Raw genomic sequence first — 23590 nt, forward strand, 5'->3', positions numbered from 1 at the left:
TCTCGGAGCACACCTACCTGTGGAGAGATGGGTGAGGCACCAGATTCAGGGCCGCGGGAAGCAAGGTCCGGGTTCTGATAGCCGGATGAGGAATTATACCACGTCTGTACAGGCGGGAAGCGGACTCAGCCTCACTGAAGGGCGCGAGGGCCAAGCGAGGATGAAGAGGTTCGCCATGGCTGAGATTTGAGGGAGGTTTTTCGTTTATTTTTAGTATTGGGGATTGAACCCAGGGCCTTCACACTGAGCTACATCCCCCGTCCTTTTGTTTTTTTGGTACCGGGGATCGAACTCATGCCTTGCGCTTGCAAGGCAAGCGATGGAACCACTGAGCTAAATCCTCGCCCCCCTCTCCGCCGTCCTTTTTAATGACTTATTTTGAGACAGGGCCAAGTTTGTGATCCTTCTCCCTCGCCTCTCTGAGTGCTGGGATTATGGATGCACGCTTGGCCAAGAGGGACTTTATACATCGTGTTAAGGGTTGCAGCTTCAATCTAAGGCCATCGGTAGCCACTTAAGATTGTTTTTAAAAGTTCTAATTGTAGTGTTAAAAAGTCTACCCTAGGGCTGGGGATTTAGCTCAGTGGTTCCGCCTGCTTCGCAAGCGCAAGGACCGGAGTTCGATCCCCGGCACCAAAAAAATAAAAAGTTTACACTCCAGCCCTTCAGTGTATTTTTTTCCATTTAGTTCATTGGCACATTTTCGGTATCTTGTACCTTTACATGATGTTTCTTGGTTCTTATTTTTTCCCCACACCCCTGCCCTCCCTTCACCCCCTCCACCCTTCCCTTCAATTTTTTTTTTTTTTTTTGGTACCAGGGATCGAACTCTGGTCCTTGTGCTGCGCAGCAGATGTCAAAACCACTGAGCTATATCCATGGCCCTGTATTTTTGATTTATGACATTTTCAACTTTTTTTCTCTTTTGTTGATAGTGATACTGGGGATTGAACCAAGTACCTGAGTTACATTCCCCAGACCTTTTAAAAAATTTGCCAGCCATGGTGGGACACGCCTGTAATCCCAGCACTGGAGAGGCGGAGACAGGAGGTTCACTGCGAGTTTGAGGCCAGCTTGGGCTGCATAGTGAATTCAAGGCCAGCATGATGAGACCCTGTCTCAAGGGGGGGAAAAAAAATTTTTTTTTTTTTTCAATTGTTTTGAAGTCGGGTTTGGTGGCATTCGCCTGTAAGCCCAGCGTTCTGGAGGCTGAGGCTGTAGGATCACCAGCCTGACCTGCTGAGACCCAACTAAAAAAAAGTGAGAAGGGAGAGGCAAGACTAGAGGCCAAGGAACCCTTGGAAGACTGCTATACTGCTATAGTCCAGGTGAGAAATTTGGGTGGCCCGAATTACGGAGATGGAGTGGAGAGGATAGAGAAGTATTAAAGTTAGAAATGCCAGTATCTAATTGGTGGGTTTTTGGCTTTAGCATCTGAGTGGAATGTGGTTCCATGACTAAAATAATGAACATCAGAGAAGTGTGAAAGATTAGGTTTAGAGAAAATATGGTATGTTTCATTGATTTTTTTCTTTTTAAAGATATAATTCACATATTGTAAAATTCACTTAAATATGTGATTCAGGCTGGCTGCAGAGGTATGGAGGTCCACAGCAAGTCTTGTGCCGGCTCAAGTCCTTCGTCTCCATCCCAGGAGTGCTCAGCCATCTCAGTGTCCAAAGAGCTACTGACTGTTGGTAATGGCCAAGGAGGTATATGGGACAAGTTACTCATCAACTCCAAGCCTAATTCCAGAAAATCCTCTGCTCTTCAAACAGTTCGGATAGAGAGGAGTCCATTACTAGACCAAGTTCAGAACTTTCTCCCACAGATGGCCCGGGCAAATGAAAAGCTCAGAAAAGAAATGGAAGCCACTCCCCCTGAACATTTCAATATTGAAAATATTGACAGGACCCTGGGCAAAGTTATACAAATGGATGTGGTCTTATTTGAGATGAATCAGGCAGATTCAAAAGAAAAGGATAGTTCGGGAGAGAGTTCCCAAGATAGTTCAGAGGACAGTTCAGAGTCTGAGGACGGGGATGACAGGGTCACCATGGATAATATTAAACTTCCTAATTCAGAAGGTGGAAAAGGCAAGATTGAAGTTTTGGACAGTCCTGCAACTAAAAACAAGGAACAGTGAAATAAATGATTTTAAAAGAAACAGGTGATACATACCTGCTAATTCTGTGAAAAAGAATGTGGTTGTGGGTGTTTTTCATATCTCGTACCTATGGTGCTTTTAGTGTTAAAAGAAAAACCAGACAAATTAACAATTTAAGCAAAGAGCAATTCATGAATCAGGCAGCACTCAAACTGTAAAGGGGTTCAGAGAGTTCTGTGAGGGCAGCATACTTATGTAGCTGACCACAGACAAAGTATAGAAATAACTTTGATGAGTTACAGTGAGCCTTTGCTTTGGTTGGACATGGTCTTATCCATTAGGAGCCTGGGATTGGCTGAAGCTCAGCTGTTTGTATTTGGCTGAAACCCAGTTATTTGTTACAAAAATACACTCCTTTTTCAGCTGTTAAAGATTTTTTTTGTGAGTCAAGTTATGCACTGTGATTATACTTTCTTTTCTAAGTTATAGGGTGACTAGTTAACAACTAGTTATTTCAAAATAACTAGAAGATTTTGAATGTTTTGCTGCAAAGAAATGACGTTTGAAGTGATATGTTAATTACCCAGATTTGCTTATTATACAATGTTTACAGCTATCAAAACAATACATTGTACCCCATAAATGTGTATAATTATGTGTCAATCTAAGAAAAAAATACACTCTTAAAAAATGTGTAATTCGATGGTTTTTAGTTTATTCACAAGATTATATGTGCCACACCATGCAAGGCCACAGGGGGGAAGCATCAGATTTTGGTCATGAGGAAGTAGGAGCAAGGGGATAAGCCTAGGCCAGTGATGTTGAACCTTTTAGAGCTTTCAATGATACAGTCTGCTGCAGCACACATACCATAGGTTCATCACACTGCCCTAGGCTTTCTGCAGAAAGGCAAGTCAAGGCAGAGTAAAAATTTTAGGATTGGCTAGTTTAAATAATTCCAACAGGCTTTGGGCTGTAGGGATGGACTCTAGTTGCCTGGCATCTGGCTGTGGGATGGTGGAGGGCAAGGGAAATAATGGCTTGGTGTATAAATTAATGGGGATAGTTGCCTTGCTTATGAGTGGGATGCTGTCAGTTTTTTTTCCCCCTATACCAGGGCTCAAACTCAGGACCTTGAGCTTGTGAGGCAGGTGAGGCACCACTGAACTAAATCCCCAGCCCCATGCTGTCAAGTTTTATAACTAGGAATTAGCTAGCCCTGGAAGAGGTAATGGTTCTCTGTCAGCAAGACTTTGACAATATCAAAATATAAGATGAACAAATGTAAAGGTAGAAATTGTTTTTCTCCCATAAGATTGAGTTAATTCAATTGCTATTTAAGTAAAATGAGTTATAGTGTAGCTTAGAGAAGTTTCCTTAAACCTAAGCTTCTCAATTGAATCATGTAACTTCAAACTGGAAACAGCCGGACTCTTTCCTTAGGCCTACTAAATAAACCCTAAGGGAGGGCTTCCAACCTGTCTTTGGAAAGTTCCACGTATGATTTTGATGACCTCTAGATTAGGAATCACTGCATTTAATCAACACCTATTGAGTAAATCCGTAAGTGAACTAAAAGTTGTGAAGAGCTAAGTAAAAAATGATTGAGATTTAATGTTAAAACTAATTCCTTTCTTTGAGAAACGGTTATCTATAGTGAGGGTAGTTTTCTCCTTGGCCCATGGTAAATAATGGAACCCTTTTGTCCTGGACCTTGTGACTTCTCTCCAGTAGAAGCATTAGTGTTCATGGTCTCCCACTGAAATTATACAGAAGTCATACAGTGACTGAAGGACGTTGTCTAGAAACTTAGGAAATCCATGTTAGGTCCATGGGAATATTACTGTATGTTTCTTGCTTTGACAAAATACTTAAACCAAGCAGATGAAGCAATGTTTCAGATATTAAAAGGTGAAGGTTGTCCTGTGTTTGGTCAACCTTAAATTAATCAAAGTGGAACAGAAGTATATGGAAAAATTGATGTTGTTCCAAGTAGAGGCTGTTTTTGCCCTAGTCCTCTGGATAGTTTTAGGTTCAGGAGAAGGGGAAAGGTTGAATATACTATTATTGTCATAGCCTTACCCACCTGGAATAATTTGTTTTTGAAAACTTTTGGCATTATTCTACTTAGTTAATGTTTTAAACAGGAAGACGTGAAAGGCCTTTGCCCCAAGTCTGTGGTTTGGTCATAAATTACAAAGCCAAAAATCTGTTTAGCTCCTCTTCATTTATCTTGGCAAGGGTTAGGGAAAGTTACAAATTGAACAAGAAAATAATTGTCTTCTCAGATTTTTGGTCAAACTGACATATAATCCTATTTTCTACGAGGCTAAAATTGCACTCAGAAAGGGAAATAACTGATGAAATGTCTAGAAGTTACTGTAGGTTACCCTGTACTTATTGTTATATCACTGTTGCCTTTTGTGTGATGTAGCTCTGCCTGTTTTGCTATTTAATATGAAGGTGGGCTGGGGATTTAGCTCAGTGGTGCTGCCGCCTGCCTTGCAAGAGCAAGGTTCTGAGTTTGATCCCTGGTACCCCCCCCCAAAATTTCTATTTAATATTAAGGGAGATTCCATATAGATGTACTGGCCTCAACTGCAAAAGTTTTTTCCCTAATAAAAATTTATAACAGTGATCATAATTTTGATGTTAAAATTAAGTCATCTTCATTTAATATTTTTAAGATAGTACTGCTCCTATCCATGTACAGATTCAGCATAATCCCTATCAAAAATTTTTTTTAGTAAAAATGGAAAAGCTGATCTTAAAATTCATGTGGAATTGCAGGGGAACCCAAATATGAACACACAATTCCCTATTTCATACAGTACAGATTTATAGTAATCAAGACTTGTTCTAGCATAAGGATAAACATAAATGTGTAGAATAGAATTGAGACTTCAAAAATAAACCCATATATTTAAGGGTAATTGATTTTTGACAAGGGAGCCAGGATCACTCAACAGGGAACAAATAGTATCTTCAAGGAATGATGCTGTTATGAAAGGATGTTCACATGCAAGAGTGAAGTGTAGCCTTATATGTAAAACTTGAGTGGATCAGAGACTTAAATATAATACTCTAAGCAGTGCTCCGCAACCCCAGTACTCAGGAGGCTGAGCTAAGAGAATTACTATGAGTTCAAGGCCACCTCTGGCTATGTAGTGAGTTCAAGGCCGTGTGAACTACATAGTGAGACCCTGTCTCAAAAAAAAAAAAAAAAACTCAGAAGAAAAGAGTAAATCTTTATGATCCTGGATTTGGCAGTAGATACAGTGGACCTTCCAGTTACAACCAGCCTCACAGCTTGGGTTACAACCAGAATTTAGTTTTAGCTTATGACCAAAGTCTTGAGTTATGACCCGAATGCTGGTCTTTCCTGTGTGGGATTAATTGAGAAATCCGGAGCCAATGTCACTCTAAGGAAACATCTGCCTGGAAGAAAGTGTGGCCTAAAATTATACAGGAGAGAGACTTTGAAGGCTGTGTAGAGGAGCCTGAGCCTTCAATTGATGACATTGTCACTATAGTAGAGACCATAGGCTTGCAGGTAGACAGTGATGTTGAGCTGGTGGAGGAACACTCAGAGGAATTGTCTACAGAGGAACTTCAGCAGCTTCTGGCTAAGCAACAGAAACGCAGCTGAGGAGCTTTCTGAAGAGGAGGGCCGATATCAACAATCAGTGCAGCAAAGTTCTTCTGAAATAAAGGAAATCCTGAAAAAATGGACAGAGCTACAAACATTTACAGAGACGACCCACCCAGATAAGAGGAAAAGCTAATCGTTGCATTCACTTACTCAGTGTTAAACAGACAACCTTAGACCAGTTTTTAGTTCTGAAAAGGTTGAGACCTAGTGAGCCAGAAGCAGGTCCTAGTGGGCTACAGACTCTCCCAAGGAGAGAAAGGACACCAGAGAGCCAGATTTCTGACGTTCTTATGGAAAGGGACTCTCCTTCTAGACAATAACCACCTCCCATTTCATCCTTCCTGAAACCCAAAGATGTCATCTTGAATGGTGAGTATAGTATGAAATTGTTGTAAATGAGGTACATTTTATAACTTTTTGGTGAATATACTAGGAAAATTATTTGAATTTAGTAAATTATGCACATTATACAACCCTTTTTTATTATGAAAAGGTTAGTTAAGGGGTGCTTTGGGACACATTATGGTTATTTCCATTATATCCTATGGGAAAAATAGTCTTAAGTTAAAAACCAGCCCTTGAGAACGAATTGAGTTGGTAAGTCAAGGATCTAGTGTAGCACAATCTTACAGGAGTAAGGGGGCTGGGGACTTAGCTCAACGGTTCTGTCTCCTGCCTTCCCGAGTTTGATCACTGGTACCAAAAAAAAAAAAAAAAAAATAGGAGTAAATCTTTATGACCTAGGATTTGGCAATAGATTCTAGATAACAAAAGCAGAAGCAATGAAAGAAAAAATTAGTACACAAGAGCATGAAAATACCCACAAAATGGAAGAAAATGCTTGGAAATTGTGTACCTGATAAGGGTCTATGGTATGGTCTGACTGTTTATACCCTCTGCAAATTCATATGTTAAATCTTTAAACCCCAAGATGATGGTATTAGGAGGTACGGTCCTTTGAGAGAGAATTAGATCATTCAAGTGGAGCCCTCATGGGCGTGATGGTGCATATCTGGAATCCCAGCACTTGGAGGCTGAGGCAGGAGGATAGCCATGAGTTCCAGACCATCCTGGGCTACATAGTGAGTTCAAGGCCATCCTGAACTACATAGCTAGACCCTATCTCAAAAAACAAAACAAAAAAAGCTCCACAGTGGGTATGGTAGTACATGCCTGTAATCCCTGCTACTTAGCAGGCTGAGGTAGGATGGCAAGTTCAGGGCCAGCGTAGGCAATTTAGCAAGACCCTGACTCTAAAACAAAACAACCTAGAGACTGAATATGGAGAAATTGGAGCCCTCATACATTCTGGAAGGGTAAAATGGTACAGCTGCTGTGGAAAACAGTTTTAGGTTCCCCGACAAGGTGAAAACAATCACCGTATAACCCAGAAATTCCTCTCCTAAGTATGTGTCCAAAAGATTTTTTTTTAAGTTATTCAAACAAAACCTTGTACCCCGTTCATAACTGCCAAAAGATGGAAATGACCCACATGCCCATTATTGCATGAACAAACAAACAGTGTATGTAGTGGAATGCAGGTTACAATATGCATTTGCTTATTTTATTTTTTCCTGGCTTCCTAATGACTTTTATTTTATTTTTTAAAATTTCTTTATTAGTACACATTTGCCATACATAGTGCTCACATTCATCATAGTTAAAAAGATCTTGTTAAGGGACCTTTTATTTATTTATTTTTTTTCAGTACCGGGGAGCAAACTCAGGACCTTGTGCTTGCGAGGCAGGCATGGTGCCACTGAGCTAAACCCACAGCCTTCCTGATGTTTTTTTTTGGTATCAGAGATTGAACTCTGGTCCTTGTGCTTGAGGAGCAGACAGTGGAATCACTGAGCTAAATCCCCGGCCCATGATTTCTTTTTAATACTCAAGTTTGTCCACACCAAACTTTTATCAAGTTATCAGTCATACTTGAGCTTTGCTTTGGCATCTGCTCCTAGGCAATTGCTGCTAACCTGTGGCTCTCTTGCCACCTGTCTCCAGGGTACTTCAGTTATCTGATGGATCTAAAAAAAATTGGTTTTCGGTCAGGATTTTTTTGTGTAAGGATAGAAGTAGCAACTTTAAAGCACCTTACCCGCTTTCATTTTTCTGATGTTATTTTGTTTGTTTTGAAAAGCATTTGGTCTGTATGGCTTCAAGCCACCAGGATACAGTCTTCCCCACCAACACCTTTAATCTTATCCTCAGTACTTCTGCTGAAGAATTTGGCCTTCATGATAATAGGCTGCTTTAGGAATTTTGCTAACCCCAGAACTTTGTAGTAGGCCAATCACATGACATCAATAATGAGAGCTGTTCCAGTCTTGTTTTTCAGACTATTTGCTGGTGTCTGCTCACTGACCAATATCCACATTTATCAAGGTTGGGAGTTGGGCAGAAGCTCTTGCTCCTCAAGTTGTAATGCCTCATGCCAGCTTTTCCAAAGTAACTTGGATGACAGTTGTTGAGGTCCTGTGGTGATGTATGCCACCAGCATTACCTCCCCTGCCTGCATGCTTCCCATGCTTGCAGATGTAGCTGTGGCTGTGTTCTTGTGGCCCCAAAGTTTCCGGGTCTTCCTTAGTCTGGATGGCATATCAGCGGCTGAGATGAAAGCTCATTTTGGATTATGTGGGTTTTTTGTGGTTATTTGGTACCTGGCATCGAACTCGGGTCCTTGTGCTTGTGAGGCAGGCACCGGAACCACTGAGCTAAATCCCTGGCCCTGGATCCTGTTTTTGTTGGATAAAATTAATTGTAGTTCACAGGGTTTTTCCCAGTACTTTATAGATGTCACTCCATTGTCTTCTGGCTTGCAACACAATTTTCATGTTACTCCTGTCTTTGTCATAATATGCTTTTAGCCTGGCTGCTTCTAAGATTTGTTTCCTTTTTCTCTCCCCTCCCCTCCCCTCCCCAGCCTGCCCCTCCCCTCTTCCTCCCCCTCTCCCTTCCAGTACTGAGGATTGCGCCCAGGCCCTACACACTGAACTACTTCCCTAGCCATTTTATATTTTATTTTGAGATAGAGCTCTCACTGAGTTGCTCAGGGTGGACTAGAAGTTTGATTTCCTACCTCAGCATCCCAGAATGTTAAGATTCCAGGTGTGTACCATGGTGCCTAAGATTTTTTCCTTTAAAGAATGATAAACTTGATTATGATGTGCCTTGTTGCAGTTTTTTTCCTTTTTGATTCTTCAGCTAAGAGAAAAGAGATGATTTATTGCACACATCTTATACTTGGTTACAACTGAGGACTAATGCAGAATATCACAGTCGAGGGCAGAGGTTTTGGTGTGAGCAAGATGGGCCTCTCAGGGGTGGTCTCAGCAGCTGAATGGCAATGGAACTTCTAGAGAGAAATTCTAGACATTGGTGTGCAGTCTCAAAACTTGAATCAGCATTCCTGGCCTCAGCATCCCTTATTCCACTCCGTTAGCCTCCGTGAGTGCACAGCTAGTACATGGACCGCTGTCTCATCTTTCCTCTCATTCTTTGGCCTGTACCCTTGTTTCCTTCTCCTTTTGGCTCTCATGGTGCAGAGGTTTCTAAGAAGATGGCACTAGAGCTGAGAGTGGTACATTTGTCTTGAGGCTTATTGTTTAGGTTTTATTGACCTGGATCTGTAAATTTATAATTTTCATCATATTTGGCAGATTTTGCTTGCCATTTCTTCAAATATATTTGTCTCCTCTCTTTCTAGGCCTGCCAGTGATATGCATATTAGGCTGCATGGCACTGTTCTCTGTGCTGTAGTCAGTTTCCATTGCTGTGTCTTTGAATTCACCGATCTCTTCTTTTTCAGAATTTACCTGATGTTAATCCCATCGGGTATATTTTTCATTCAGATACCATTTTTACTGTCTCTAGAAGTTCCATTTGGATTTTATATCTCCCATTTCCTCCTCAGAGGATGCTCTGTCTGCATTTCTTGCTTGAATATATGGAGCTTATTTATAATAGCTGGTTTTGTCTTTGCTTATTCCTTTATCTCTGTCATCTCTAGAGCAGTTTTCCTTTACTGATTTATTTACAATTCCAGGTCATGGTTTCCTCTTTATTTGTCTTCCCAGCACTCCCACAGCCTTGTAGCTAATTTTGTTAGCAGCTTCATGGGTGGTTCTTGGTCCCCAGTCATGGCGCAGGACAGTCCCTGGATTTTATCACCTGGTGGGAAGCTGTGTTCAGACCTTCTTCTGGTCTGAATTCTTCTCTTGGTATCTCTCTGTGCCCTAAAATGTTCTGTGGAGTTCTCTCTTTTTTTTTTCTTTTGTTTTTTTTTGAGACAAGGTCTCAATATGTAGCCCTGGCTGGCCTCAAACTTGCAGTGATCCTCCTGCCTCAGCCTCCTGAGTGTTAGGATTATAGGCATGCACCACCACACCTGGCTGTAGAGGTCTCTTTTTTCCTCCTTAGTTAATTCTTTGTCAGTAGTTAATAGTTCTGTATACTATTTTTGTTTTTGTTTTTGGTACTGGGGATCAAACTTGGGACCTTGCGCTTGCGAGGCAGGCAGCAGAACCACTGAGCTAAATCCCCAGCCCAGTTCTGTATACTATTTAAAACACCATGTGGTTCTGTCTCTTGATTGGACTCTCACTGATAGACCTGTTGAGTCTTTTTTTTGGTACCAGATATCAAATTCAGTACCTCGAGCTTGCCAGGCAGGTGTGCTACCACTGAGCTAGATCCCTGGCCCCTGAGTCTTTATTGGATGCTAGATATTATGGATTTTGGTTAGACATCAGAGTTCCTTGGAATCAGTTGGTCCTTTAGAAGCTTGCTTCTAAGCTGTAGTCAGGACAAGAGCTACCTGTAGTTGGCAGTTAATTTAGCCCCATTACAAAGAGCAATGTCCTTCTGAGGATTCTATCCAATACCTCAGGAGTTAGGAAGAGTGATAGTGGACTTGGGACTGTTCCATTTGATCCTTTGCAGGGATATTTTCCCTAGATTATTTTACTGGTCTCTTTGTGCAGTTTCTTCTTTTTCAGTACTAAGGATCAGGGCCTTATGCATGCTAAGCAAGCTTTTCATTGCTGAGCTACATCCCTTGCCCTCCTTGTATAGTTTCTGTCCCAGGCATAAATCTGTCCCTAGCTGCAAGGACCCTCTACAGATCCTGGAGTTCGGCTCCCCTGTGCATCTCCCTTCTCTGCAGGACTCTACCCAACAAACTGCAATCATTTTATTTCCTTTTTTTCTTTTTTGGTACCGGGGATCGAACTCGGGCTCTTGCGCTTGCCAGGCAGGCAGCGGAACCACTGAGCTAAATCCCCAGCCCAAACTGCAATCATTTTGGCCCTGAGCTCTGAACTGTGTCTTTGCAACTCTGGAGTGGTTTTTGTTCAGCCCTCTGTGTCGCAGCTGGAACCCCTTCCGGCTGATGCTGGTGCAGTCATAGGGCTAGCTCTGTCTCCCTGCTCTGAGGCTCACTCTCCTGCAACTGAAAACTGCCACACTGTGTGTATTGTCCAGTTGGTGAGGGGCTCCTGATATTCCACCTTAAATGGAGTAATGTGAATAAAATAACAAATGAAATAGCCTATCAGGAATGTGCAATTCTGGTTAAGCTGATTGACCCCTGTATTACCACTCCCCCTTTCCTTCTTTTATTAACCAGCCTTAAGTTAATAATGGGAACAGCAAGATGGCTATGGCCCAGTGGCAGATTCGGTGTTGGCCTTCCCAGTGAGATTGCATCTTATCGTTTTCCAGCGGCTCTCATTGGTGACCCAAGGCACCTCAGAGAGCAGTACCTCTGCCCACAAGCCCAAGTGAGGACAGGAGCTGATCACCTGGAAAGGCAGAGCTTCTGCCTTGCCTCAGCAACTGTACAAGTCCACTCACATCTGGCCGCTGGCTTCGGCTTGCCCAGACGACCGAGCTGGACTCACTCCTGAGCCCCCGTCCATGGCTGTAGCAGAGCAGGGGTGGCTGGTGGCAAAATGTTGACTCCAGTGGGCAGTTGTGCTTCCAGTCATGCCGCAGGGCGGGAGTTAGGAAGCACTGAGCACGGTGAAAGTTAAGTGGACAATGGAACCGGTGCTATACCCTGAGATTCCCAAGGAGACAGGGCTGGCAGCTTCCTCTCCACCCCAGCCCTGACCAGGCAGTGTGCAGAAAATTGCTTGGAGTGTGGAAGCAGGCCCTGTGTCTGCCGAATGAACATAACTCAGCACAGGCAGGCCCTCTGGGGAGTCTTCACTGCCAGTGGGAAGCTGGGACAGGACAGCACATGGCGGCCTCACCGACTGCTGGTCTTGGGAGGCAGAGGTCCTGGAGGTCTGGTGGAGAAGGCCTTTCCCTGTGGAATGGTTTTTCCTTGCTTGGCTGAGCCCTACAAGTTGTCCTGAAACCACATGCTTTCTGCATTTGTCCCCCCAACTTTTCTCAAGATGTTGAGGCATAGAAAACATAACAGCTCATGGCTTCCCCTGGGCAGTGGCCTGGGAGGACTCAGGGGACCTTGGGGATCATGGTCTCCTCACACCCAGGACAGGACTGTCACTGGCAGGGCCACAGTGCCTCAGTGTTGGGTATGCTGAGGTGCCCAGGGGACCAAAGGTGAGCAGAGGGTAGAATCAATAGCCAAGGGAGCTGGGGGAGGTGAGGAAGTCTGAGACCAGCCTCCCACCCACCCAGGAAAGAGTGACCAAAATGGTGCTTTGTCAGACTCAGGCCTTAGGGTCTGTGGTTAGAGCCATGACAGCCGCCATGTCACGGGGACTATACTGTCTGGTGTTGGGCCCAGTGATGCTTACCAGTGTGAGGCTCCACTTGGCGTGGTTAGCTCCCTTTTCCCACAGAGATGGGTCCACACCAGCTCTTCCCTGAGGGTGGCTGTCCAGCATTGCTCCCTGTTTTGGTGGGACTGTCACACCAGCAAGTGCTGCGGAGGCCTCTGGTTTCTGAGCACTTCTCAGACTGACCCCTTAGCCTAGACTGCCTCCCCTGGCAGGCTGATACTATAGGCTTCTCTATCCCCAAGATGATTTACCTCCCTCTGCCAGGACTGAGGACTGCTGAGTTTACTCTGTTCCCCTCTTGTCTGTCAGGGCTGTGCTCCTCTCTCAAGCCAGATGCTTATGCTGAAGCAAGGATAGTTCAAGAGCTGGAAGAGCAGAGCTCGGCTGCCCTGCTGTTCAGTACAAGAAGACTCCTGACTCCCCCTCCACTCGGTGGGTTCTCAGTGAGCACCTGCCAGGGCCAGGCCTCCTCCAGGTGCTGCTGCCTCTCCCCAGCTCTCATGGATTTACACCCTATAGGGTGAACCTGACCATGCAGTGGATGTCAGATGAGAATGAGTGGTGAGGAAAAAAAGGTAAAGAGATTAGTAAGGACAGAGGATGACTCAAGTGTGACAAAAAGCAACAGATGGCCAGAGGCCGGGGGCAAGCTGTGGAGGAGGCAGAGCACTCTGGCAGAGTGACAGTGCAAGGGGGCTAAGGCAGGAACCTGTTTGGGAAACATGATTCAAATTGTCAACATACAACAATAGTGCCTGAAGAGGAGCCCCACATTAGTCCTGGGCAGGAGGCTCCACAGTGATGTGCAGTTTTTGTGAGGAAGCAGCCCTGCCTTCTGGCCCAGAGGGAAGGAAGCCACTCTGAGCTGGCAGTCTTTGGGCCCCAGGGTACCCTTCTCCAGAAGCCAGGCTTCAGGTGAGCTGAGGACTGGCCCCTGGTTCTCTCTGAGGAGCTGCCAGTCCCAAATTCTGGCATGCGCCATCCTCACTGTTAGGACAAGGCTGACCAGGACATCAGATGAGGATACTTGGCTGGGCAGAGGGAAGAGACCTCGTGTCCATTTCCACCCCTGCCCCCCATCACCTGGCACACCTGGACAGGATATCTACCACTGGGAGATGGCCACATTCTGTGCCATTTGGCTGAGTATCAGCTTACCTTCACACCATCTCCTCTTTGCAGTGCCACTTGCAGACTGCTTCTCATGTGGAGCAGTTCATGAATGACCAGCACCACCGAGGGCTCGAGTTTCTAAGGTAGAGGGCACCTGCTGAGGCCTGCGGAGGCAGGGCTAGGCAGGTAGGCAGAGGCAGAGGCAAAGCTCACAGAGGTGAGCCCCTTCCTGCTCCCATGCAGGCTTTTCCCTCTTGGGCCCTGGCTGGGCAGGATGCTCAGAAGCGAAGCCAGAGGCCACAGGCAACATTCCATGGTGGAGAGACCAAGCTGAGGCAGCAGGATCCCAGAGCCAGGATCTGAGAGGAAGGAGGCCAGAGAAGAGACCAACACCCAGTATTGGTTTCTCTCTAGGCATTTGCTCATGGAGCTGTTGCGGGAAGAGAAGCTGGAAGTGGCAGTGTCATAGAGCGGGAAGAAGTCAGGGGTAGTCAGGACGAAGGGCACTAAGAAATAATCCAGGCTCTGGGTTGGGAGGCGGGAGGCCATAGGCAGACTGGTCTTTACAAGGCCTGCAGAGGGCACAGTGTCAGCCAGGTCCCTGATAGGTCTGTAGCAGCCTGCCCTGCTGCCCACCATGGAGAAGGTGAGCCCAGACCCCTGCATTCTATCATGCACGCGCCTGATGCCATCAGAAGCAGCAAGGCACATTGAGAAATGGGAGCAGAAGAGGAAAGATGACAACTCACAGGAGATAAAGAGACTTGTCAGATGTGAGCATTGAAATAGATGTGGCTAACCATACAAAGAAAACTGGGAAGATGGAGTTTTACAGGGAATTGGAATTCATTTTATTTTATTTCTTTTTGTTTTTTTTTTTTGGTACTGGGGATCGAACTCGGGATCTTGCACTTGTGAGGCAGGCAGTGGAACCACTGTGAAATTCATTATAAAGAATGACAGTTCTCAGGCCAGGGATTTAGCTCAGTGGTTCCGGTGCCTACCTCGCAAGCGCAAGGTCCCGAGTTCGATCCTCTGTACCAAAAAAAAAAAAAAAATGACCGTTCTAAAGCAGAGATGTATGAAATTCAACAGGTGGATTTCCTAGCACAGCGGTCTGCTGAAGAGGACAAGTGAGCTAGAAGGTCAGTGTGAAATGTTCTACAAACTCTCTGTAACAGGTTGGTGCTATCCCTGGGGATGTTCTCCTGCCCTCAGGGCCCTGTTAGCCCCCTCTGTGGACCCCAGCCTCAGGCATGGAGGGGACACTGCCCAGAAGGCTCTTTGTATTTGGGAGACACTGCGGTGCCTCCAGAACTGGGAATCTGGGAAACATTCTTCATCACCACTCTTGCCAGAAACATTGCTGGGGCCCCGCTACATGGCCAGGAAAAAGAGCTTTGTAGACAGGTTCCCCACTGGGAGCAAGCTCACATCTGAACCTGTGGGCTCGGGCTACAGGGGTACTGACTTCCAACGTGCATTTTGGAAAATGTTTTTAGACAAACGTCTTGCCATTTGTGTCTCCCACAAAAGCAGTGTGCAGAAAAGTAGGCATGTGTGTGGGAGTAACAGAAGGGAGCCAGGCAGAGCCGCAGGGGATGCTGTTCTGGCCTCACGTGCCATGCAACCAAATGCCAATCATTTCACCAGTGTGCTGGGCTTGGCATGGCTGCCCAAGTGTGACCAAGCAGCTGTCATGAGTCTCAGCGGTCTAGATGCATGTTGTCCTGTGGAATTTTCCACCTCCTTTATAATGAGGAATAAACTCACAGGCTGGTGAGCCCAGGCAGGGTCATAGGCCAAGGGCAGCATGCTGTGCTGAGTGAGGCCTGTGACATGCTCAGGGATTAAAGCAATGTCACAGCAAAGATGTGGCCCTTTGCTTTTGTCCACTAAGATGCTTTGTCCTTGAGGCCTCCCAAGGTGTGCCCTCCTGTGGGGAGAGATTTGCCTGTTGGGCCACAATAGCCACAGGCCCCTCAGCATTTGTGAGGCAAGCAGTGGCACCACTGAGCTAAATCCCCAGCCCCCCTTAGCGTTTCTAATCAGCTCCAGCTGAGTGCCTGGTGCCCAAGTGTCACTTGGATGCCTGCAGTGTCCTCTGAGAAGAGGCTTTTCCCTGCAGAGTCCATGGAGGAAGGGACATTCTCACTCAGACAGAAGGAGGGTATCCCAGGGAGGAGAAGGCAGGTGAAAGTACGGCTCAGCACACCCCAGTTTCCACAGGGCACCCTGTGTGTTTCAGCGTGACAAGAAACACATGACTTCTCCTTCAGGGAGCTGGGATTCCGGTTGAGATACTGGCCATAAATAAGAGTGAACATGGACATGAGCAAGCACATTAAAACAAAGAAGCAACAAGGCCATGTTAAAAATGAACTGTGGGGGTGCAGGGGCTGTAGCTCAGTGGTGCCGCCGCCTGCCTCAAAAGCGTAAGGTCCCGAGTTTGATCCTGGGTACCAAACAAACAAACTCTGGGCCATTGGTGGGGAGAGGACAGCCTTGCTGGAAGAGGTGACATTTAAGATGAAACTGGAATGGCAAGAAGGCCCCGGCTACCCAGGAGGAGTGGAATGCTCTGAGCTAGTCGCATAGGTCATGAGAAGCATTGGATTTCTTCTTAAGGACAATGAGAAACTGGTGACAGATTTTAAGCAGGAGAATAATGTGGTATGTGATCTGATTACACGTCTATGAGATGTTCTGAGAGCCTTGTGGATCGTGAGGACAGCTTCTAGAATTAGGGAAACTACAGGGAGACAAAGCGTTAACAGGGCCAATGTGGTGGCTGCAGAAGAGACTCATGAAGTGTGTGTGAGAGACGCCAGGGACCCCAGATGATCTCAGGAGTTTGTCGGAGCATGGGGGTGGTGGTGGAGCCACAGCAATAATCTGAGAAGGCAGGGATGGGACCTGTGGTCCATTATGACTGTGGCAAGTTATAATGCCCATCAGGGGAGGCATCCTCATGAGCTAAAGTCTGGGAAGAAACTCTACCTCCAAGGAGACCCCTAAAGAGTGTTTCCTGAGTGGGTAACACCACCTCTCCTATGAAGGCAGAGAGGCCCTCAACCCCAACCTGACAGCTGTTCATTGCCTCCCAACCCAGTCTCAGAAATCCTTCCTCTGCCTCACCCTCTGCATGCAATTTGCCATATGCAAGACTGCAGTGCTTTCCTGCCCTGTCTCCCCAACCTGGAACCAACTGCCCTCTGGCCTCCTAAGCAGGGGTCCTTCTCGCTTCCCTCCAAGGATCTTTCCCAGATACAAACCTCTGTGTTAACTTCTTGTTACCTTACTTGTGAATGCTGCGTTGTATCTGGTTGTGTGGTCCACAGGCTTTGATTTATAGAATTTGGGGGGTGGGTACTGGGAATCAACTCAGGACCTTGCGCTTGTGAGGCAGGCACAGCGCCACTGAGCTAAATCCCTGGCCTGATTTATGGAATTTTTAAAAAATGGAAAATTTCAACATACTCGGAAGTATAAAGAACCTTCATGTACCCATCACCCAGGCTTGAGGCAGCATTTTTGTATGTTTTGTTTTGTGGTACTGGAGATTGAACCCAGAGCCTTCACATTGAGCTACATACATCCCAGTCTCTTTTTCTTACTTTTTCTTTTTTCTTTTTTCTTTTTTTTGTACCAGGGATCAAACTCGGGACCTTATGCTTTCAAGGCAGGCGCCAGAACCACTGAGCTAAATCCCCGGCCCCCTTTTTCTTACTTTTTTTTTTTCTTTTTCTTACTTTTTAAGACAAGTCCTTGCTAAGTCACTGAGTTGCCCAGGCTGGACTCAAACTTGCGATTCTCCTGTCGCCACCTCCCAGAGTGCTAGAATTCTAGGAGTTCACTACTGCTGGTATGCTGGTGTCATGGCAGTGTTTTGAAGCAAATCCCAGGCATCATATCTCCTCATCCTGACATACCTCAGTGCTTGACTGTAAAAACGTAGTAAGAATGCTATTGCCAAACCTTGATGGATTTATTATTTCCTGGGTCAGTCTCCATTCCCTGATTGCCTTTGATATGGTTTGTTAAATAAATGTCTGGTTTACGTGATTAAAAGATTTGTTTTTGGGCCAGGGATTTAGCTCAGTGGTTCTGTTGCCTGCCTCGCAAGCAGAACAACCCGAGTTTGATCCCCGGTACCAAAAAAAAAAAAATTATTTTACAGGGTCTGAATAAGGTCCAATCGTTTCTTTTTACTCTAAGCTTCACCCATCCCTGTGCACCTCTTCTTCCTTAAAATATATTGATATTGTCCTTGGACCTGTGCTTTTTTGTGCACCCTGGGTAGTGCTGTGTCCCGCCCCCTGTGCTGCTGACCATGAGCCTTCCTGTCTATTTGCTGTAGGTTCACATTTAGATCCAGGGGTCTGGTCAGATTCAAGATTGTTCAGGCAAGAATCCTTCCTCAGTGCTGCTGTGTTCTTTGATCAGGAGGCACAGTGCTTAAGTTAGGTGACTGCAAAATGTGTTTCAAAGTCCTCAATTCCTTCCTGGGTCATTTCAAAGTCTTGCTCTTTGCTAGTCTCTTACCCACAGGAAACCTAACTGGGATTACTCAGCAGTACCCTCTGCAGAGGAAAGGCAGGTTAAGTTCCTGACCTTTATTTGCCAGTCTGCAGAATAATGAGTTGGATTGGCCTGGGGATTTAGCTCAGTGGTGCTGCTGCCTGCCTGCCTTGCAGGCGCAAGGTCCTGAGTTTGATCCCTGGTATCAAAAAAAAAAAAAAAAGAGTTGGTTCCCTCTTAACATCCCCCAGAGGTGCCTGGAAATGTTTTTACATCACTTGAACTCATGGATTTAAACACAAGAGACACATTTAATCCCTTACAATTATTTTTCTCAGTTTCCACTTGTAGAATTGAGAATTTTTTTTGTGAGATGTTCAAGCAATTGTAAATGAAGTCCAGAAAAGAAGGAATATTGATTAAAGTAGGTACCTGTAACTCAGGTGTATCCATGCTTGTTAGATCAGAGTTTCCCAGAAGTGCTACAGAGTACTCTTAGTTATGGTTCATTCCCTACGTTGGCCCCAAACTTCTAGGCTCAAGCAACCCTCCTGCCTCAGCCTCTTAAGTAGCTGGGCTACAGGTATACACCATTGGACATGGAAGGGTCTCTAAGCCAGCGTCCCTAGTTCCATTTATTAAGTAAATCCAAACAATAAATACCTATGCCCTGTAACTTATGGTAGACATTTGAAAAAGTAATGCACATAAAACTTAAAGAAAAACAATTTTTGGTGGTATGGTAATGGAACCCAGAGGTGTCTGAATAACAGCACCTCAGAAGATAGCCACAGAACTCTGAATGTTAATTTATATGACAAAGGAGGTGTTTACAGGTGTGATTAAGGACCATGAGATGTAGGCATTGTCCTGGCTTCTCTGGGAAGACCTACATTCAGTCACATTTGTCTTTGTAGAGGGAGAGTTGACACAGAGGAGGCCACATGACCATGGAGGCAGAGACTGGAGCGATGCAACCACAAGCCCAGGATTGCTGGAAGCCACTAGAGGCTGAAGGGACAAGGATGGTTCCCTAGAGCTGAGTAAGCTTGGGTTTCAGGCTTCTGGCCTCCAGAACTGTGAGATCAAATTCTATTGTTTTAAGCCACCACATTTGTGGCAATTTGTTGTAGCTGCATCAGGGAATAAACACACTTGGGAGGGTCAGAGATTCTGAAAAGAAATGAATGGACCAAGGCCTACCCCTGCAGTCCCCACCCTTGCCCAGTGTTGCCCACAAACCTAGCAGCCCCAATCCTGCAAGGTCCATATCCCTGTCCAAGCCCCCAACTTCTTGCCAAGTTGCCTGCATCTCATGACTGGAATCAGGAAAGCAGTGCTGGGTGGTGAGAGTCCTGGGCCATGTGGTCTGGCTGCTGTGAGGCTCCATTTGCAACATGTGTCTGGATTTGGCCCTCAGCCCCAAGGTGACCTTGAGGTCCCCAGACTAGAGACCTGCAAGTGCAGCCCAGCCCTACCCTCAGGCACACACTCGTTGCCTGTCCCTGGTGGGAAGAACACAGGGTGGGCAAAGGACGCAATCAGACATTTTATAACCAAAGGCAAACATGATTATCAGGTACTGTTTTTACAGCATCAAGCCTGTCTGTTGAAGTCAGCACATGCCAGCAGCCTGCCCAGCGCCCTGGTGTGAAGGCCACATAGGCAGTGCCATAGTTTGGCACACTGAGGCCAAGTGCGCACACGTGTCCTGGGGGCGGTCTTGGCTGCCTGAACCTTTAAAAGGCCCAGCAGGACCAGCAGTGCTTATGTAGGAACCAGAGCCCCAGGAGCTACCCAAAGCCTGGCTGCCGTTTTTCTTCAAACTGACTGTAAATTTTTTTCCTTAGGGCAACAAAAGGAGAATATTCCAGATTCTTGACTGAATTCCCATTGCTTCTGCAGATATCACCTTGGGTGAGTGCCAGGCTTGTTCACCCCTGAGGACTTCTTTGGAGTGACTAGCCAGTTAGGGTTGGGGGTGAAGGGCAGTTCTGGGCTGGATCCCAACACAGCAGGGTCCGCTTGGGCAAGTGCCAGCCCTCGTGGGCTCTAGTGCCATAGCTGCCTTAGGCAGACATTGTTCCCAAGGCTGGTTTCCAGGAAGAGGAGTGGGAAGACCCAGCGTTCTTCCTGTGACATTTAGTATTTATCCCTCGGGATGGTGTGGTAAAAGAATTGAGGATCAGCACAGCTGTGAGGACAGGTCACCCCAACCTTGGGCTATAGCAGCTCCTGCCAAGCTGGGTGAGAATGTCTGGGCCATGTCTCACTGCTTCTGTATCCCTGTAACCTACATTCTCCCAGGATGATGGGCACAAAGCTGACACCAGTGCTGTTTGCCCTGGCCGGCTTGCTGCAGGTGGCTGTGCCCCTGAAAATTGCAGCCTTCAACATCCGGACTTTTGGGGAGACCAAGATGGCCAATGCCACCCTCTCCAGCTATGTTGTGCAGGTAAGTCCAAGGTGGGCTGTCCCTGAGACCTGGAGTTGGGGGTGATAATAGGCCCTAGGAATGCAGGGCAGCCCCGTGGAACCATATGCTGCATGTGAGCCATCAAGAGTTTCTGGTCTCAGGCCTCATTCATCAGTGAGTGGACATTAGTCAGAGTTGTGGCTGCTGGCCCAGGGTCTTTGTCACTACCATTGTCAGGGGCTGCAAACCACAGAGGGCAGGCAAAGTATAGGGCTGTGGGCTGAGCTGTGCCATGAAAACACCCCAGGAAGTAGCAGCTCTGGCCCTGGATGTGGCTCTCTGAGGTCTGGGGGATGGGGATTGCAGTCACCACCAAGACTGGCCCTGCTCAGGCTGCTGTGGCCCTGCCCCCAGATCCTGAGCCACTATGACATCGCCCTCATCCAGGAGGTCAGAGACACCTACCTGACGGCTGTAGGGAAGCTGCTGGATGAACTCAATCGGTGGGTGACAGTGGTGGGGTGAGGGGGAGGTGACCACATCCAAGGGCCCAGGGATAGGGCCCTTTAGTCAGCAGTCAGAGGGTCACCTCTGTGGCCCTGACAGGATCTTTTGTTTCCTCCATCCAGGGATGCACCAGACACCTATCATTTTGTGGTCAGTGAGCCTCTGGGACGCAACACCTATAAGGAGCAGTACCTTTATGTGTTCAGGTGAAGCCCTGAGCCAATGTGGCCTGTAACAGCAAGGATCAGGCCGTGGGGAGACAGACCCTGTGTCTGCACCCCAGAGAGCACCATGGAAGGCCGAGGGGTGGGCTAGAGAGGATAATGAAGCCCTCCCTTGCCTGGAAGGACCCCAGAAGGATGAGAACAGGGGAGAATGCAAGGCCACAGGGCAGGGCTCACTCAGGCTGGAGTTGGATCACCGCCCCAGTCTCCACTCAAGTGGGATGAGCTGGCTCCTCCCCCTGCCCTCCCTGGGTGGGCAAGTCTGTGGAGTGGTCAGTGCAGACCCAACTCCTGCTATGCAGGACAACAGTTCTCTTTGAGGGGCCAATGGAGCTGGGCCACTATGCAGGTAGGAGGGGCAGCTCCCAGCTGCAAGGTCACCTCTGCCTGCCTGGCTCCCTCACAGGCCTGATCTGGTGTCCGTGCTGGACAGCTACCAATATGATGATGGCTGTGAGCCGTGTGGAAATGACACCTTCAGCCGGGAGCCAGCCATTGTCAGGTTCTTCTCCCCATTCACACGTGAGTATGCTTAGCAACCTGCCCCGACTTTCTTGGGGTACACAAAAAGCTTGTGGGTTGGAGGGGTGCTGCCTTACACACTCCTCTGGGAAGCTGGCTGTCCCAGTCCTCTGGTTTTCTACCCAAGTTACCTAGGACAGTGTCCACACCCTGGGGAACTGTTGTGCATCCTTTGCATGTGTGGGTGCCTGGATGCTGAGCACACCCACTCTCTCCTCAGAGGTCAGAGATTTTGCCATTGTGCCCCTGCATGCAGCCCCAACAGATGCAGTGGCTGAGATTGATGCTCTGTATGACGTCTATCTAGATGTCCAGCAGAAGTGGGGCATAGAGGTGAGGCTGTCTTGAGGCCCCGGGGCTCTACTGGCCCCATTTGTCCCTAGGCCAACAGGCAGGTATCTCCTGGCAGGACATCATGTTGATGGGTGATTTCAATGCTGGCTGCAGCTATGTGACCCCCTCCCAATGGTCCTCCATCCGCCTTCGTACAAGCCCCACCTTCCAGTGGCTGATTCCTGACACTGCTGACACCACAGTGACGTCTACACACTGTGCCTATGACAGGTGAGCAGGGATCTGGTCGGCATGAGGGACACCTGCCTAGCTCCAGAACTGATCACCCAGCCTCTGAGCAATGACCCTGAGCTTTCATTCATCCACCCACTGAGGAAGTCGACTTCGTAGTTTTTGAGCAAAGGATGTTTAGGGACAAAGGGCAAGGCAGAAACTCAGGTTCTTAATAGGTTGTCTTTCTCTTCCGAATGGGCTCAGGGTGTGGGGTGGTGGGCACAGCCTGGGGTGGCTCGAGTGAGGTCTGAGCCAAGGCCCACTGCCCCCAGACAGCAAATGCCATGAGACCATTTACCAGACCAAGTGGGCTAAAGGGACCCTTCTCTCCCGTCCCATCCTGCAGGATCGTGGTCGCTGGATCTCTGCTCCAAAGTGCTGTTGTTCCAGGCTCAGCTGCTGCTTTTGACTTCCAGGCAGCATATGGACTGACTGGCCAGCTTGTAGGTGTCCTTCCTTTGCATTTTAGCTCAGCTGGGGACATAGCTTGGTGAGAGTGGCCCTATGTGATTTCCAGTGTTGCTGTTTTCTGTGTCTCAATATGGACCTGGCTTTTCACTGCAACCCTGTTGGGCGCTAGGGATAGTTTGGGGACAGCCCCCTCCACATGCTCCTCCTGGGAAGACCTGGCAGCATGGTCCTGACCCTGTGGATTCCCCATACTGCATGTCTCCTCCAGGCAGAAGCCATCAGTGACCACTACCCAGTAGAGGTGACACTGAAGAAAGCCTGACATCTGCAGGCAGCATAACCAGCTGGGTCCTCCATGGTGGCTGGTGACCCACAGCATGGCAGGTACAGCACCCCTTCCTCCCACTTTGGTGGGGGCCACCCAGCACAGGGCTGTCCCAGCAGCAATCCATCTTCTCAGTACCTGGACAAAAGAGCTAACATGTGGATTAAGAAATATCTTTTAATTGAGGTAAATAAAGCTGAAGGTGGTGGTCTCATCCATGGTGTCTAGTCTTTCCTCTCCCTGCCCAAGGTACACTTTCCAGGCAGAGGCACACCATTCCATCTGTCCTCTGGGCTGCGCATCAGACTGCAGGACCAGCTGCTTGGCTGTCAGTGTTTCTCCAAGGCCTTGACGAGAAGGTCGTTCAGGCGGCCCACCATGGGCCTGGGGTCATCAACAAGGCCTGCTGCTATCATGGCATTTTCATAGATCTAAAAGGCAGGGGTGGACACTGTGTGTGCAGGAGGACAGGG

The 23590-nt window shown here is 47.1% G+C and overlaps 3 protein-coding genes and 1 pseudogene across 7 annotated transcripts in view; 2 read left to right on the forward strand and 2 right to left on the reverse strand.

The window, feature by feature from the left end:
- The first annotated feature begins 1600 nt into the window (after window positions 1–1600).
- On the forward strand, window positions 1601–2805 carry Nopchap1 (NOP protein chaperone 1). Its single transcript, XM_004864759.4, has one exon. The coding sequence runs from the start codon at window positions 1601–1603 to the stop codon at window positions 2144–2146; it is 546 nt and encodes a 181-aa protein (XP_004864816.1). The 3' UTR covers window positions 2147–2805.
- Window positions 2806–2987: 182 nt separating this feature from the next.
- Window positions 2988–23331, forward strand: Dnase1 (deoxyribonuclease 1). 4 transcript variants are annotated; one of them, XM_021244417.2, is made up of 12 exons: window positions 2988–6128; window positions 14720–14769; window positions 19063–19188; window positions 19996–20062; window positions 20453–20600; window positions 20976–21064; window positions 21191–21274; window positions 21699–21814; window positions 22035–22147; window positions 22224–22378; window positions 22728–22824; window positions 23061–23331. In XM_021244417.2, the coding sequence occupies exons 5-12, from the start codon at window positions 20454–20456 to the stop codon at window positions 23112–23114; spliced, it is 855 nt and encodes a 284-aa protein (XP_021100076.1). In that variant the 5' UTR covers window positions 2988–6128; window positions 14720–14769; window positions 19063–19188; window positions 19996–20062; window position 20453; the 3' UTR covers window positions 23115–23331. The 4 variants fall into 4 exon arrangements, with proteins under 4 accessions (XP_021100076.1, XP_004864821.1, XP_021100075.1 ...); XM_021244416.2 differs by lacking the exon at window positions 2988–6128 and adding an exon at window positions 12843–12943; XM_004864764.4 differs by lacking the exon at window positions 14720–14769.
- LOC101712237 (large ribosomal subunit protein uL15 pseudogene) lies at window positions 7620–8675 on the reverse strand (annotated as a pseudogene).
- Window positions 23277–23590, reverse strand: part of Trap1 (TNF receptor associated protein 1) — a 53139-nt gene continuing 52825 nt past the window's right edge. For both annotated transcript variants that reach the window (XM_087202979.1, XM_004864762.4), the window contains one exon: window positions 23277–23548. Coding sequence is in view for 1 of the 2 variants with exons in the window: in XM_004864762.4 (XP_004864819.3) it covers window positions 23447–23548 (102 nt within the window). In the remaining variant the exon portion in view is untranslated. The remainder of the gene's footprint in view (window positions 23549–23590) is intronic.

This window comes from Heterocephalus glaber, unplaced genomic scaffold, assembly GCF_053883595.1.
Source record: "Heterocephalus glaber isolate CG9 unplaced genomic scaffold, H.glaber_assembly_v1.0 deba00001781, whole genome shotgun sequence".
In the NCBI taxonomy this organism is placed as follows: domain Eukaryota; kingdom Metazoa; phylum Chordata; class Mammalia; order Rodentia; family Bathyergidae; genus Heterocephalus; species Heterocephalus glaber.